The 17,847-nt window shown below is 42.9% G+C and overlaps 1 protein-coding gene across 4 annotated transcripts in view; it reads right to left on the minus strand.

Moving 5' to 3' along the window:
* Positions 1–506: 506 nt before the first annotated feature.
* The window catches only part of FMNL2 (formin like 2), a 228,958-nt gene continuing 211,617 nt past the window's right edge, over positions 507–17,847 (minus strand). The window contains exons 26-27 of one of the 4 annotated variants that reach the window (XM_040441348.1): positions 7,567–7,613; positions 507–2,791 (exon numbers count right to left, since the gene is read on the minus strand). In XM_040441348.1, the coding sequence (XP_040297282.1) occupies positions 2,753–2,791; positions 7,567–7,613 (86 nt within the window). In that variant the 3' untranslated portion in view covers positions 507–2,752. Of the gene's footprint in view, positions 2,792–7,519; positions 7,614–12,948; positions 13,242–17,847 lie in introns of those variants that run through there. The other 3 variants (XM_040441346.1, XM_040441345.1, XM_040441347.1) reach the window with 3 other exon arrangements.

Here is a 17,847-nt window from a genome sequence, read left to right on the forward strand (position 1 = left end):
TTTTTAACCCCTCCAGCCCTACTGTACTATGCATTCTGTATTAAGAATGCTATTATTTTCCCTTATAACCATGTTATAAGGGAAAATAATACAATCTACACAACACCCAACCCAAACCCGAACTTCTGTGAAGAAGTTCGGGTTTGGATACCAAACATGCCGATTTTTCTCACGTGCGTGCAAAACGCATTACAATGTTTTGCACTTGCGCGGAAAAATCGCACCCGCATCTTATACGGGCCAAAAACATGACGCCCGTGTGAAAGAGGCCTAAAGGGCAGAATTATCCAAGACTTCATTGAATGGATATATGTCTTAGCTACATTCGTAGGACGCAATTCGACGGGATTGGTAAGATCCAACCATTCTTTACCAGCCGTACTTTTGACACACACGTTTAGGGTTGATGTAAGCATACATCGAACCACTGCGGCACCCCTGATTGGGTTCCCCGACTGTTTTCTCCTTGCATATTCATTACTTTCTTGGTTGAGGTTTGTTTTTGTAGGGGGCATTTACTATTTTTTTCACTTTATTAAAAGTTAAGTTTTATATGCTATACTGCCCCCCTCTATATACTTAAAACCAAGGTATTACCTTCAAAATCACGTGTCCCCTGCAGACAGGGTTTTGGCCAAGTACAACATAAGCCCCGTCTGCTCTTAAGTTTTATGCAGTCTTGTGGACCACAGCTGTCTTACGTTATAATCTATCCATAGCGCCACAAAAAGTCTCAATGTAGGAAAGCTCAACTTTTTGGACAGCATTTCAAAGTTTAAATCTACAAAAATATTTTTCCAGTACTTTTATTTTAAGTCATTCTGTGCTTATTTTGCATCACATGTTATTTTTTTTCCCCCTCCTCCATTCTGTTCCTTAGCAGTGCATTGTCACAGTGCAGATGGTCTTTCTGGTCAGAAAAGTAGCGCGACACAAAAATATGTGCGACTTGTCGGCAACGTGCTGATGAGCGATATTATAGAGCTGTGTTTCGGCTGTGTCACGCGCCACTTCCCATAATGTGAATGAATGAGATGTTGCGCACAACATGCGACCTGTGACACAAAATCCAGCACATCATGATTTTTGGCAACTGTCGCAGTGCGACACCATTGACAATCATTACATGAAATGTCGCGCGACACATGTAGCCCTTCCCTAAGGGTTGTGTCACACGCGCTGTTTTTGTTTTTGTGCCCAAGCCAGGATTGAATCCAAAAGGAACGAGAAGTACTGTATAAAGGAAATGTTTTTTTTTCTAAATTGGCACTCTTGCCACATTTTTGTTTAACAATCTGTGGAGCAACACATTTGAGCGTGCCGCCGAGCCACAACCCGCTGTAGCGATGTCACTATGGTCGACAAGTGACGGTCAGCTCACAAGCAAGTATATAGGATTGACTGGGTGCCTAACCTTGAAATGTCTGATATTCATTTTTCTGTCATTCCCGGGAAATTTTTACTGCTCATTAGGATTCATGTACATGACCCTGGTATGGATCCCTCAAAGATGCGTATAAAAATTTGTGACTTGCTCCATAGCTACCATGGCGCCTGCCTACTGCATATGGGTCTGTATTACTAAACCAGAGGGACTACAAAGCGCCACCGTCCAGCATCTGCGGGCTCGAGCCCTTAGGATGTGTAACACAAGTTACTGAAGGTTTTTATTCTGTAGATTTAAACCGAAATATAATGAAATACATTTCAAATGGGAAGCGAACTACAGGCTGCGTAAAATTCTTTAGCAGGCTGGGAGTTATAGTTCCAAAAATACATGCATTACCATCGTCCGTACCCAGATGCCCTGGCTAGAAGATGGGAGTTATTGTTTCCCAAGAGCTAATCTTTGGACTCAGGGATATGATAAAAACTCGCCAACATTCGACCAGTTATGGAAATGACTTTCTCGGCCCTAATACTGTCTAATAAATTGGTGCTAGTAAATAATTACAAAAACTGTCATTTCAAATGCTGCAGGCTCCGTATGTTGCGCACAAAAGTATCCAGGACGTACTCTCATAAAAAATAATAATAATCATATTACAACACTATAATCTACTTTTCTTAAAGGTGCAGTTTAAAGTCCTTCACTCACAACATAAGCCCTTGAATTGTATTGACCTTCAAGTGCAACATAAAGCACCAAACCACATGAAACGGCCATGATGCCCCCTACGTTCCACTCCCAGTCCATACATCGGTATTCCTTTTTTTTTTTTTTTTTTTTCTACAAACCAAGGTGAATCCTACGGCGGCGATTACCGGTCGCTCGTTCGAATCATGTGTAACAAAAGAAAAAAAAAGAATGATGTATTTTACATTTTGGTTCAAAATACTGAGTAACGTATTGGTGTAAAGATACCTGATCAGACCAAGTTGTATTGCTCGGACTCATTTAAACAGGTATGTTGGATTTAGGCACTTGTTAGCTACAATTGGACAATATATATCTATATATATATTTATATATTTCTGCACTGAGTGGAGGTCCCAGCTCACATCATTCTCATCCTGGATGCAGTCTCTCTCTTTGTTTTGATCAGTTTGAGCCCTTTGCAGTTCAATAAAGGTGCAGCCAAAATGGTGGCATTGTGCGTCACCGGCGAGTGATACTGGTCCTTCTCCCATCACATACAAAACACACGCACCCGTCAGGTTACGAGATAGGGGGCTCCAACTCATACTGGGATTTCAGCACCATTCACAGAGCGCATATTCTGGTCATCGAAGCGTTTCCGTACGCTTCTCCTCACCGCATCGGCTCTCCTATACGGCTGGCTTCTAAGATCTGCAAGGAGAGGGAAGCGTTAGGATCGGTTTTATGGTTCTCGGGGTATAGACAGACAAGACGTCCGGAAGCCAATCAAAGCAGCTTGTACAGAGAGGAAAAGGGGTGAAAATAATTTAGGGAGTCCCAGTGGATGAGCAGGAGTAAGAAAAAAAGGTGTTGTTATCTTAGCGCTCTTTCACACGAGCGTGTCCCTTGCGGTAATCACTCTTCGTAATGACAGAGGGATCGTCGTGCGGTCCGGACTATCATGATTGATAACGCTGTGTGCCTCCGTGTGATCTTTCTGTAACGGAATCATACTGACATAAAGCTGTCAGTATGAGTCCGTTACAGGAAAGTCACAGCGTTATCAATCATGATAATGGCGTGCGCTTCCGTAGTCCAGACCGCACGATCTCTCTCACGCGGAGGGTGATTCCCGCAAGGGACACGCGCGTGTGAAAGAGCCCTTAAGCTGTACATCTATTTTTTTTTATTTTTATTTTTTGGGTGTATTGTAAGCTGTACAGAAGGAGACGATGGGTGTTTTACTTTGTGATCATTTATGATACATCATTTTAGATTAAAAGGACACCATTTATTATAGGGCATCTGTCAGCAGTTTTGTCCCTATGACGCTGGCTGACCTGTTACATGTGCACTTGGCAGCTGAAGACGTCTGTGTTGGTCCCATGTTCATATGTGCCCGCACTGCTGAGAAAAATGATGTTTTATTATATGCAAATGAGCCTCTAGGAGCAACGGGGGCGTTACCATTACACCTAGAGGCTCTGCTCTCTCTGCAACTGCCGCGCCCTCTCCACTTTGATTGACAGGGCCAGGCATGATGACCCAAAAGGAGTCTCACAGCTTTGGGCCTATGCACGTTGCGCAGGTGAAGCCGGTGGCACATGCCACGCAGTGAGGTGACTTTTATCTTTTAGCTGGCTAGGGGCAGCTTAATATGTTGGAGGCTTCCTGTGCAATACTCTATGTCCCCTGGAGATAAGTGTTACAAGAGCTTTTAGGAAGCCGCTTATCCCACGCTCTATTGAAATAAGCACATTCAGCAAACCGAAAGTGACAATATAGGTTACACTTTTGCAACAAATTTTCGTTGCTCCAATACTTCTAATATAAAATATGAAGCAACCTATGTCTACAGCTCCTGTGCAGCCCTATATAAGTCCTTGGTTTCACAAATGCTTTAGACACTTTTTACATCTTGTCTGACAAAGGGTCGTGGCTTGCAAAAAGAACAGGCAGCGGCTTAAACTCCTAAACTGTGTGCCAAAAATGTGCATGTACATTTTTGAACCACTCCATCTAGTTGGACGAGGTCTAAAAAGTGTCTAAAATCGTAATTGTGGTGCACTTTTTTTTTATTTATTTTTTTTCAAATTGCACCAGAAATCTGGTGTATTTTCAGTAGAGATGAGCGAAGTTGGATTTGGCTGCTTCGCCAAATTTCACCAAAAAATTCACTTCCTGACAAACGACTTCATCACAAAGCACACTGACAGTCATTGTACCCCTCAGATGCCGCGTTCATCGCTGATCGCAGCATCTGAGATCAATATTGTAGTATTTTAGTGGTTGCTAAAAAGAATCTATATATATTAAATCATACTTACCTAATCCATTTGAGCACGGAGAGGCCGCCGCGGCCATCTTGCTTGAATATCCAGTGAGAAATCTCACGTGGCCCGTGATGATGTCATACGTCACCGTGCACGAGATTTCACGCGGGATCTTCAAGCAAGATGGCCACGGCGGCCTCTTCGGGCTCAAATGGATTAGGTAAGTATGATTTTTTATTTTTTATTTTTTTTACCGCAAATCAAATTTTTCCTGAAATTCGGATCGAACTCCACTTTGTTAACTTTGAATCGCTCAACACTAATTTTCAGTAGTAAATCTGCCCTAATAGGTTACCTTAAAATATTAGTCAGGGCAAGTCTTGGTGTTTAGGTTGATGCAAATAATAGTAAAAGGAATCATCCAGTTTACATTGGATTTTAATGGTGTCCCTTTAATAATGGCGCTACGTTGTATCATACCGTTCTATAGCAACACTGGCTGCTAAGGGCGGTGCGCCCTCCTTCATGCTTCTATTCAGGTTCCAGAGAAAGACTTAAATTATTTGCTCAGAATAGTTTTGCTTAGAATTTTTTTTGCTATACAAAGTAAAGCTGAACCTTTGATTATACGGTGTAGTCTGTAAATGTACAGTCTTTGTAATTTATCTTCATTACCGTTCTTGCTGCTTTCATTTTTCAGTTTATTAGCTACATAGAAACCATAAACAGACTGCTGTTGACGGATCTCTTATCCCCACTGTAAGTATTTGTGCATATTAAGACTATTAGGAAGCCCGATTGTTAAGAAGTTGTGCCTTAGGGTTTATTAAGGTGCACCAAAAATAAACTGAATATAAGTAAAGTGAGCGTAAGATCCGTCATCGGCAGCTAGGCTTCTTGGTAGCTATGTCCGTTATGTCTTTTTGCGATGCACATGGTAAAAACAAACAGAAATAAAGGGTTTTAGAGATCATTTTGGATCCCTGAGGACGTGGAGAGGTCTTTATAACCCTTGGAAACGGCAAAGAAGGCAATACCGATATACAACAAAGATGTTGTATACGATGAAGCGAAATAGAAATGTACTCAAAGGTGGAGCTTCACTTAAGCGACTTGTCATCTACACACAGTGGGCTGCATCATTTACCGATTAGAGGATTGACCAGGATTTGGGAGCCTAAAGGAACCCAAATGTTCCCGCTACCCTGTATGAGGAGACCATTGGTATAAATAACATGTCCTGTTTGGGGGTCCTAGTATATATTTTGCATTGAGGCTCAGGAGCTTTATCTTATTCATTTGCCCCAAACTTCCCCAGGGTATTGATTCTTTGGAAAGGCCTTTAAAGGGCATCTGTCAGCAGTTTTGTACCTATGACACTGGCTGACCTGTTACATGTGCACTTGGCAGCTGAAGGCATCTGTGTTGGTCCCATGTTCCTATGTGTCCACATTGCTGAGAAATATGATGTTTTATTATATGCAAATGAGCCTCTAGGAGCAACGGGGGCGTTACCACTACACCTAAAGGCTCTGCTCTCCCTGCAACTGCCACGCCCTCTGCACTTTGATTGGCTTTAGGAGAAGGGCCAGGCGTGATGATTTTTACACTGCCTGGTCCTGTCAAAGTGCAGCAGCTGCAGAGAGAGCAGAGCCTCTAAAGGCTGGGTTCACACGGGCGTTGCGGGAAAAGGTGCGTTGCGGGAACATGCGCGATTTTTCCGCGCGAGTGCAAAACATTGTAATGCGTTTTGCACGCGCGTGAGAAAAATCGGCGTGTTTGGTACCCAAACCCGAACTTCACAGAAGTTCGGGTTTGGGATCGGGGTTGTGTAGATTGTATTATTTTCCCTTATAACATGGTTATAAGGGAAAATAATAGCATTCTTAATACAGAATGCATAGTAAAATAGCGCTGGAGGGGTTAAAAAAAAAAAATAAATAATTTAACTCACCTTAATCCACTTGTTCGCGCAGCCTGGCATCTCTTCTGTCTTCTTCTTTGCTGTGTACAGGAAAATGACCTGTGGTGACGTCACTCCGGTCATCACATGGTCCATCACATGATCCATCACCATGGTAAAAGATCATGTGATGGACCATGTGATGACCGGAGTCACGTCGTCACAGGTCCTTTTCCTGTACACAGCAAAGAAGAAGACAGAAGAGATGCCGGTTGCGCGAGCAAGTGGATTAAGGTGAGTTAAATTATATATTTTTTTTTTTAACCCCTCCAGCGCTATTGTACTATGCACTCTGTATTAAGAATGCTATTATTTTCCCTTATAACCATGTTATAAGGGAAAATAATAATGATCGGGTCTCCATCCCGATCGTCTCCTAGCAACCGTGCGTGAAAATCGCACCGCATCCGCACTTGCTTGCGGATGCTTGCGATTTTCACGCAGCTCCATTCACTTCTATGGGGCCTGCGTTGCGTGATAAACGCGCAATATAGAGCATGCTGCGATTTTCACGCAGCGCATAAGTGATGCGTGAAAATCACCGCTCATGTGCACAGCCCCATAGAAATGAATGGGTCCGAATTCAGTGCGGGTGCAATGCGTTCACCTCACGCATTGCACCCGCGCGAAAATCTCGCCCCCGTGTGAACTCAGCCTAAGAGTAATGGAAACTCCCCTATTGCTCCTAGAGGCTCATTTGCATATATTAAAACATCATTTTTCTCAGCATTGCGGGCTCTCTGGTTTTCACTGACTGCTCTTTCTGCTTCTGACAACTCCATTTGACACCCTTTCCTGATAGCTCATGAACACTAATTTAAGCTAAATCTAGCATAAATGAGTCAAAGCCAGCAAAGGAGGCAATATGGACAATCACAATACATTAGTAAGTGCCTTGTATTAACTTTCTATACATGATTAATGCCATTTGTTGAAGTGAGACATCCCCTTTAAGGACATAAAAAATAAGGATTGTTCTCTACTAAGAGCCAGACAAGGCTAAAAATCCCTTTAATAATAGTAGGGGTATAAATTAATTAAGACTTATTATCACCCCATTATCCGCATGAATATTGGTACAGTCCACAAAATGGCCACCTCCACTGTGCATAGATGACAAGACTGGGTTCTACCATTATTGAACATGAGTTACTGATCTGGCATACAGAGAGAGGAGGAAACCAAGTAAAAAATGATGCTTGCCAGCTCTGTGTATCCTCCACCACCGGTGTGCTAGAAGAATTCCTTACCCTCGAATGAACATTTGGAAATTTAGTGATATTATTCTTCTTTAAGGCTAAACAGGAGAAAACACAAAATGGTGGTTAAATAAAAATATGGCTGGGGAGCAGAGCGTTGAATGTGAGCGTTTCATTCAGTACCTCAGTCGTGTCAGCTGCTGAAGCAGGAAAGACAAACTGAAAAGGGGCGGGGTTAAGCAGAGCAAGGCAGTGGACAAGATGGCTGCCCTATTAGTGGAAAAGAAGATGGCCGCCAAGTTAGCTCACTAGAAGCTTTGATTCTATTTATTATTATTATTATTTTTCAGGATTAGGTATAAAAGGCAAGCTGCTTTGAAGATTGGCTCCAGAGAAATAATGAATACAAAAGGAAAACGTCATCCCAGGACCCCGAGAAATACATGATAGAAGCTCATCCACATCCTGCAGTGAGCTCTTATATCTGATGGACAGCCAATGTGACCGTCACCGGTGATCAGAAGAATGCACACAAGATTATTATTATTATTTTTTTTTAAATCAAGGTTTTGTACAGGATTAGAAAAACGTGGCTGCTTTCTCCCACAAACAGCGCCACACCTGTACATGGGATGTGTCTGGCATTGTAGCTCGGCCCCATGGATCTTGATGAAGATGAGCTGCAATACCAAGCGAGCTGGACAGCTGTGGTGGTGTTTTTGAAGAAAAACTGCTATTTTTATCTAATTCTGTACAATCTCTTTTAATCCTTTCCAGTTCCAATACAATTCTACATTTTATATATTTATAGACTATTGCTCTATCTATCTACAATGCATTCGGAAAGTCTTAAGGCCCTTTCACTCTTTTCACATTTTGTTATTTTGCAGCCTTGTGCTAAAATAAATAAAAAATACAAGTTTTCCCCTTCAAGCTGCACTCAATACAGACATCATGAGAAAGGGAAAACAGGATTTTGGAAATTTTTAAAAGTTCTTAAAAAGGAAAAATTTTAATCTTGCATTGACATAGGCATCCAGACCCTTTACTCAGGACTTAGTTGAAGCACCTTTGGCAGTGATTGCAACCTTCAGTCTTCTTGGGTATGATGCCACAAGGTTTGGGATGGAATTGGGCAGGTGATGAGCAGTGCCTCATTTCCTCCAGACAGGACACTTAGAATTGAGACCAAAAAGTTTAAATCTCAGTTTCATCTCATCAGAGAATCTTGTTTCTCAGAGTTCTTTAGGTGATTTTTTATCTTTCATATGTATTTTACTGAGGAGAGGCTTCTTTCTGGACACTCTGCCATAAAGCCCAGATTGGTTGAGTGCTGCAGTGATGGTTGACCTTCAGGAAGTTTCTCCAGTCTGCACACAGGATCTTTGGAGCTTAGCTAGTTACCATTGAGTTCTTGGTCACCTCTCCAAGTCCCTTCTCCCCCTATTGCTTAGTTTGGTGGGGCAGCCAAGTCCAGGAAGAGTCCTGGTTGTTCCAAACTTCCTCCATTAAAGAATTATGGAGGCTGTTGTGCTCTTGGTAACTTTCAATTACTTTGTGTACCCTTCTCCAGATCTGTGCCTCCACATAACCCTGTCTCTAAGCTCTACAGGCAGTTCTTTCTTCATCATTGCTTAGTTTCTGCTCTGACATGCATTGTCATCTGTGAGATCTTACATAGAAAGGAGTGTGTCTTTCTAAATTGTGTCCAATCAACTGAATTTACTACAGGTGGACTCCAATCAAGGTGCAGAAAAAGACGATCAAGAGAAATAGGAGGTCACCAGAGCTTAATGTCCATGATAATTTAATTTTTTAAAATAAATTTGCAAAAAATTCTAAAATTCTTTCTCATTTTTGGGCATTGCGTGAAGACTGATGGGGAAGACTTGAATTTTTTTATTTTTTTTTAGCACAAGGCCGCAACATAACAAAATGGTAAAAAAAAGGGAAAGTGTCAAGACCTTCCAAATGCTCTTTCTATCAATAACTTATTAATCTATCTTATACCGGTCAACTCTCCTGGAAAAAGGGGGGGGGGGGGATCTCCCCGACTTCTAGAAGTGATAGCAAATCTCCACAGTAGAAAGTCAGAGAAAGTCTCCCAGCACCTCTCAGAGAGCTGCCCTAATTGTGTGTGCCTCCAGGATTTGTGTCATCAGAAGCATTCCTGGCACCAAAATCTCCCTGCGGGGGTGGGTCAGTGATAGTAAAGGGGCGAGGGCTATGGCCATAGGAGGCATGACCTGCTGCAATCCCTTCCCTCGTGGATGACTATTATATATGAAAGTTGTCAAGTATGGACTGTCTCTCTACAGCAGAGATGCCCAACCTGTGGCCCTCCAGATGTTGTAAAACTACAACTCCCAGCATGCCTGGACAGCCTACAGCTATCAGTCTACAGAAGGGCATTGTGGGAGTTGTAGTTTTACAACAGCTGGAGGGCTGCAGGTTGTGCATCTCTGCTCTACAGTATATCATATCTATCCACCCTTCCTTCTAATTTCTAACAGCAGGAGATCATCACAGGAAATCATGACCCAGTCCGCCCATGTGTCTCATGTATAACCATTCCCTGGTTATTCTCCCTTAGCGTGTGCACACGTATGTAATACGCTGATCAATAGATAATATTGTTTTGGAACTGAAAATAACAAGAGATATCAGAGTGCAGAGGACAAGACGTCATGCTCGGAGGGCAGTTTTCTTTCATGCAAATAGAACCATGCAGTCATTGGTTAGATTAGATACAGAAAGTCAACGACAAATGAAACAGCGGCAAAGAAATATCAGAAAAAGGAAGAAACAATCCAAACCGCAGAGAATCACACCAAAACCGGGGCGGCTGCCATCACCCTTCCACAGTGTTTAGTCTGCCGGGAGCGCCCTCTTCTAATCGTGACTAACGAGATCCACTATAAGATGCTGCATTCAGGGCTGGCCATTGTGGTTGCACATCACTCATCATTAAAGAAGGGGGCGCCACTGGCCCTAATGGCCTGGGAAAGCACAACACTCCAGGTCTGATATATTGTGACATCTCTCTGCCTGTAGCCTCGATGGGCACCCAACCTTTGGTCCATATCACATCAGTCTCAAGCCGTGGCTCAAGGATTAGGTTTATAAAATGGGATACTAGTGTCCCTATGATAACACTGAATTGCAACCTCCCATGGGCAGCAAGTGTTGTCATGGGGGTCACACACGTAAAGGCTCTTTAGAAAGGTAACCGGAAGGGGGGGGGGGGGTGATTTATGACTCTAAAAAGAAAACTGCCTATTTGCTCCCCGCACCAAACACTGCTTCAGAGTCATTTTGCCAAACCCGCCTTCGCTGTCATTTCTTCCTACATATATTGAATATAGAATAATACATAGAACGTGATACCAAGTTTTACAACAATGCCAGAAGTAATAAAAGTAAATGCCCCCCCCCCCCCCCCCCCTAATGTAGCACCTCCCAAGACATCTGCTGCCCAGGCAAGGAGGATGCAGAAAACAATCACATTCACATGCAGAGTAGATGGACACACAATGGGGCTTATTAGTGCAGAGAACCGGTTGTGTTACCATACTAACGGCAACATTAATAGATTTAATCTGCATATTTTTTTTCTTAAAGGGATTTTCCAGGATATACATATCGATGGCCTATCCTCAGGATAGGACATCAATATCGGATCGGCAGGAGTCCGAGGATAGGTCATGAATATGTAAATCCTGGAGGACCCCTTCAAAGTGAATGACTACCTCTTATCATTTTAAGGTCCAAAATTCTGCAGTGATTCATTTCTTATTATATCTATATATTGGTCAGAAATTTGTGTTTCTAAGACAGAGTTCCAGATCCCCTGCATAGTCATATGTTAAAAATGACATTATAGCTGTCTGAAGTCACCACTAGAGGGAGCTTACTGCATACTGTGTTATACTTCTGTTTAATGTAATAAATGTATGCATTAAGCTCCCTCTAGTGGCAGTCAGCATGTTCTCTTTTAACACTAAGTCTGTGTAGGGGATTTGGAGTTCTGCCACTATAAAGATACAGTTGCAAGAAAAAGTATGTGAACCCTTTGGAATGATATGGATTTCTGTACAAATTGGTCATAATGTGTGATCTGATCTTCATCTAAGTCACAACAATAGACAATCACAGTCTGCTTAAACTAATAACACACAAAGAATTTAATGTTACCATGTTTTTATGGAACACACCATGTAAACATTCACAGTGCGGGTGGAAAAAGTATGTGAACCCTTGGATTTAATAACTGGTTGAACCTCCTTTTGCAGCAATAACTTCAACCAAACGTTTCCTGTAGTTGCAGATCAGACGTGCACAACGGTCAGGAGTAATTCTTGACCATTCCTCTTTACAGAACTGTTTCAGTTCAGCAATATTCTTGGGATGTCTGGTGTGAATCGCTTTCTTGAGGTCATGCCACAGCATCTCAATCGGGTTGAGGTCAGGACTCTGACTGGGCCACTCCAGAAGGCGTATTTTCTTCTGTTTAAGCCATTCTGTTGTTGATTTACTTCTATGCTTTGGGTCGTTGTCCTGTTGCAACACCCATTTTCTGTTGAGCTTCAGCTGGTGGACAGGTGGCCTTAAGTTCTCCTGCAAAATGTCTTGATAAACTTGGGAATTCATTTTTCCTTCGATGATAGCAATCCGTCCAGGCCCTGATGCAGCAAAGCAGCCCCAAACCATGATGCCCCCACCACCATACTTCACAGTTGGGATGAGGTTTTGATGTTTGTATGCTGTGCCTCTTTTTCTCCACACATAGTGTTGTGTGTTTCTTCCAAACAGCTCAACTTTGGTTTCATCTGTCCACAGAATATTTTGCCAGTACTGCTGTGGAACATCCAGGTGCTCTTGTGCAAACTGTAAACATGCAGCAATGTTTTTTTTGGAGATACTTTTGCAGCAAGGCTTTTGGAGATACTTTTATAACCCTTTCCAGCTTTATGCAAATCAACAATTCTTAATCGTAGGTCTTCTGAGAGCTCTTTTGTGCGAGGCATCATTCACATCAGGCAATGCTTCTTGTGAGAAGCAAACCCAGAACTGGTGTGTGTTTTTTATAGGGCAGCTGTAACCAACACCTCCAATCTCATCTCAATGATTGGACTCCAGTTGGTTGACACCTCACTCCAATTAGCTCTTGGAGATGTCATTAGTCTAGGGGTTCACATACTTTTTCCACCTGCAATGTGAATGTTTACATGGTGTGTTCAATAAAAACATGGTAACATTTAATTCTTTGTGTGTTATTAGGTTAAGCAGACTGTGATTGTCTATTGTTGTGACTTAGATGAAGATCAGATCACATTTTATGACCAATTTGTGCAGAAATCCATATCATTCCAAAGGGTTCACATACTTTTTCTTGCAACTGTATATAAAGTGCAGAATTTTTAACCTATTTCAAGGGTGGTCTTTCACTTTACAGCCCCATTGTGCGGAGAGTGTTGTCAGTTCACCGGCATGCAATGAGATGATGGCGGGTATCAGAGCTCGTGAGGACAGCAGGAGAGACATCCGCTCTGATACCCCTGGACATGGAGAAATATTGGAAAATCTACAGCAACCTTTTTTTTTTAAGAGCATCAGGTGTGAAAGAGAATATTTTTAGTAATGGAATTCCTCAGTGAGAACGGGGTCGCAGAAAAACCGTGAGCCACGCTTGGCTGTTCGGGCAGTAAAGGGCACAGTCTTCAGCACTGCATGGAAATAATAGCCAGAGAAGACAAACAGAAGACGGTAAGAAGCCAAGGTCTACTGCATTAGTACAAGGTTAGTGCTCTGCTGAGGTTATCTCCGACAGTGTCAATGCAAAATACATAATGCCTTTTCTCATAGGTCGGGCTGGAGAGATTAATCACAGCAAGCGGCAAGTAAAATTTTATTGCAAGAATTAAAAAAAACAAACAGATGATGACTTTTATAATACTTTAAAACAGAGTCAAGGTTAGTGTCAGACCAGCTGGTCCTTGTACAGTTATGTCCAGTCTCATGTGAATAAAACTTAAATAAGAATGTCAAGCCGGATTACACCACTAGGGGGAGCTTAGCAGTTTACTACAGCCCATAGGATGTATAAACAGTATGCAGTAAGCTCCTAAGCTCCCTCTAGTGGTGTCTCAAGTCACTTTTGGATCATGTAATGCTATTTCTATGTTGAAGAGTTGGAGCTCTGTATTGTTTTTAAAAAAAACTAGCTTCAACAGCCATAAAAATATAATTAGAATTTGGACCTGAAAATGACTTAGTGTTAAAAGTGGACATTCACTTTAATCTTTGTTAGGACTGGGCAATATGGACTAAAATTAAAATCTGTTTTTGTTTTTTTCCAACTCAAGAGCGATTCTTGATTTTAATCTACATTTTCTTATTTTTTACAGATTTTTCCTGCCCTCCAGCAATCCCATAAAGAACTAATGGAGTGGCAGTGAACATGCTTAACCTGCCCCTCCATCAGGGCATGAGGTAGAGGATCCCTGATTCTCGATTGGTGGAGCTCTAATGGTCAGACCCCCATTGACCAATTATTACCTATTCTGTGTATAAGGGTCAGTTTAACCCTTAAAGTACTATTTTGGCATGAAGGCAAGAGGAATGTTTTATTTAAAGGGTTTCTACCACCACATTTTGACCTAATTAGCTGTCTGACACTAGCGATCTGCCAGTGTCTGCTGTACCTAACCATGCTATTGTAATACCTTTCTCTGCAGCGGTTACCCTAAAAAACAAACTTTTATTGCTATGCAAATGAGCCTCTAGGTGCTATGGGGGCGTCTTTTCAGCACCTAGAGGCTCCGTCCACTCACCATGTCTGCCGCCCAGCCCGCCCATCTCCTCTAGATTGACAGCCTCCATCGCATCCATTGCAGCCGAATTCTCGCGCCTGCGCCGTGTGCGTCTGTATTCGGCGCAGACGCTGTGACTGTCGGACCGCTCCCTGCGCCAGCATCTCCACTGCGCCTGCGCCGATGACGTCAGAGTGCTCCCAGGAACAGACGACGCCCGGCCTCAAGCAGTGGAGATGCGCAGGTGCAGTGGAGATGCCGGCGCAGGGAGCGGTCTGACAGTCACTGCGCCGAATACAGACGCACACAGCGCAGGCGCGAGAATTCGGCCGCGATGGAGGCTGTCAATCTAGAGGAGATGGGCGGGCTGGAGGGACAAGCTGGGCGGCAGACATGGTGAGTAGACGGAGCCTCTAGGTGCTGAAAAGACGCCCCTATAGCTGCAGAGAAAAGTATTACAATAGCATGGTTAGGTACAGCAGACACTAGCAGATCGCTAGTGTCTGACAGCTAAATAGGTCAAAATGTGGTGGTAGAAACCCTTTAATTGTCACATTCAAAGAGCCATAACTTTTTTATTTTTCCAATGATAGTCAGGTCCATAAATATTGGGACGTCGACACAATTCTAACATTTTTGGCTCTATGCACCACCACAATGGATTTGAAATGAAATGAACAAGATGTGCTTTATCTGCAGACTGTCAGCTTTAATTTGAGGGTATTTACATCCAAATCAGGTGAACGGTGCAGGAATTACAACAGTTTGCATATGTGCCTCCCACTTGTTAAGGGACCAAAAGTACACCTGATTTGGATGTAAATCCCCTCAAATTAAAGCTGACAGTCTGCAGGTAAAGCACATCTTGTTCGTTTCATTTCAAATCCATTGTGGTGGTGTATAGAGCCAAAAATGTTAGAATTGTGTCGATGTCACAGAATTTATGGACCTGACTGTATATATATATATATCGGCTTGTGTTTTTTGTATGAAACCATTCTGGGGTACAAATAACTCATTAATTACATTTTCTTAATGGGAAAAAAAAAGCAATAAAAGCACATTATTTTTTGCACTTTAATTTTACAACATTCACTGTGCAGCATAAGGGCTCATGCAGCGGGTCCGCAATATACGGGCACCGACCGTGTGCGCACCGTATCTCACATGTGGACTCATTCACTTGAATGGGTCCGCAATCCAGAATATACAGAGCGGAGGCATGAAACGGAAGGCCACAGAAGCACTACGGAGCGCTTCTGTGGCATTTCGATGCGTGCCATCACATTCAAGTTGAATAGGTCTACATCCACCAGCGCAGGACACAAAGACGGTGCCTGTGCATTGGGGACTGCAATTTGCGGTCCGAAATGCACGGCACGGATGGCACATGTTCGTGTGCATGAGCCCTAACTAGCATGTTACTTTTATTCTATGGGTCAGCATCACTACTGCGATACCAAATATGTATAGTTGTATTTCTTTTTTACTACTTTTGCCCAATAACCCCACATCTCATGCAAAAATAAAAGTTTTTTTTTAATGTTGTTGCCACATTCCAAGAGCCAAAACTTTTTCATTTTTCAGCTGATGTAGCTGTATGTGGCCTGTTTCTTAGCAGGATAAGATGCAGTTTTCATTGGTACCATCTCTGGGTACATGTAAACTTATTGATTACCATTTATTTAGTTTTTGAGAGAAGAATGGGGAAACACATTTCTGTTGTTATTTTTTGCTTTTTTTATGTTTAGGTTTTTACCGAAGGGGCATATCTTATCTTTTTAATTATAAAATAATGTTTAGTTTTATTTACATAAGACTGGACAACTCTTAAAATAGTATCCATTATATATACACACATACATAAATACATCAAAAATACTCTGCCCTTTATACAGATTATCGATGCTTCAGTGGCTTGAAATAAAAAATAAATAAAAAAAAAGTGCTGCAAAGTGTTAGAGATACAAACTGCATCAGATTTATAGCTGTTACATTCATATCACGGAGCATAGAGAGCAGAACATGTAGCACAAACAGCACTGGTAATATAGATCATGGGGTCCTACAGAAAATTCACTTAGACCTTAGGCCTCATGCACACGGCCGTGTCCGTATTTCAGTCTGCAAAAAATGGATTCACAATATACGGATACCTTCTGCGTGCATTCCGCGTTATTCCCACTCCCATCAATAGAAAGGGCTATTCTTAATATGGACAAGAATGGGACTGGCTCTATAATTTGCAGAATGGCCCCACCGGTCTGCCAAAAATACGAATGCATGCATGACCCCATAGAAATGACCGCACATTGCCGGCACTAATAAAATATGCCTGTTCTTGTCCGCAATTGCAGTCAAGAATAGGACATGTTCTATTTTTTTGCGGAACAGAAGTGCGGGTCCGCAATTCCGTCTCCGGCCAGTACGATGTGCTGCCCCATAGAAATGAATGGGTCCGCAATTCCGTTCCGCAAAATGCGGAACGAAATTGCGGACGTGTGAATGGAGCCTAACCCTAGAAACAAGGGCTGAGAGCCATCACTTACCTGCTCTTCGCTGCTGGGTTCCATCTCCTTCAGTCCCCCGCTGTCGCTGCCTCGCTCCAGTCTCCACGTGCCAACAACCTGTTTGACGCAGGTAACATGGCCACTGTAGCCAATGACTGGCGGCAGCGGTGATGTGCCCACATGCATCACATGACCCAGTGAGATGAACCATGGGGTAACACGTCACCGCTGCAGTGGCCACATCACCCGCATCAAACAGGATTTTATCACATGGAGATTGAAATGAGGCGGCGTCAGCGGGAAACCGAAGGAGATGGAACTCAGCGGCGGGAGCAGGTAAATATGTAAAACCGAAAAAGACCCTTAAAGGGGCTTTCTGTGAGTAGAATATTGATGGCCTATCTTCAGGATCGGTCATCAATATCGGCGGGTGTCCGACTCCTGGCTTCCTCTTTGAAGAGGCGTCCTCTTCCTCGGCCAGCTTTGTCAAGTGGCCTCTGTGCAGCTAAGTCCCATTCAAGTGAATAGGACTGAGCTGCAATACCAAGCACAGCCACTATACAATGTACGGCGCTGTGCTCGTCGGAACTGACCGGTGATGGTGTCGGGAGTAGGACCCCCAGCCATCAGATATTGCTGACCTATGCTGAGGACAAGTTATCCCAGACAACCCCTTTAATGCAGCCATAGATATACAGCCAATATGCGTCAGAAGCTTTATTGGATGGCTCTGGAAAATGTGTCTTCGCTGTCAGAACCTTGTATAATTGTGTCTGTAGATTTGAGGTGTTTTAATGTAACCCTGTAACATCGGTTATGATTACGACCGGTCCGTAGTGACATAACGGCGCCATCCAGTGTCTCCTGATGGCCGCTTCCTCGCTATGGAGGAAATGTCATGACGCCTGGTCAGTGTAGTCAGATGGCGGTGGATGGTGCATAGTAACTATATTAGAAAGGTTTTTCCCCATTTTCCACCCGTTCCTGGGGTTTTTATCGCGGCCCTTTCT

Source organism: Bufo bufo, chromosome 7 (genome assembly GCF_905171765.1).
Source record: "Bufo bufo chromosome 7, aBufBuf1.1, whole genome shotgun sequence".
In the NCBI taxonomy this organism is placed as follows: domain Eukaryota; kingdom Metazoa; phylum Chordata; class Amphibia; order Anura; family Bufonidae; genus Bufo; species Bufo bufo.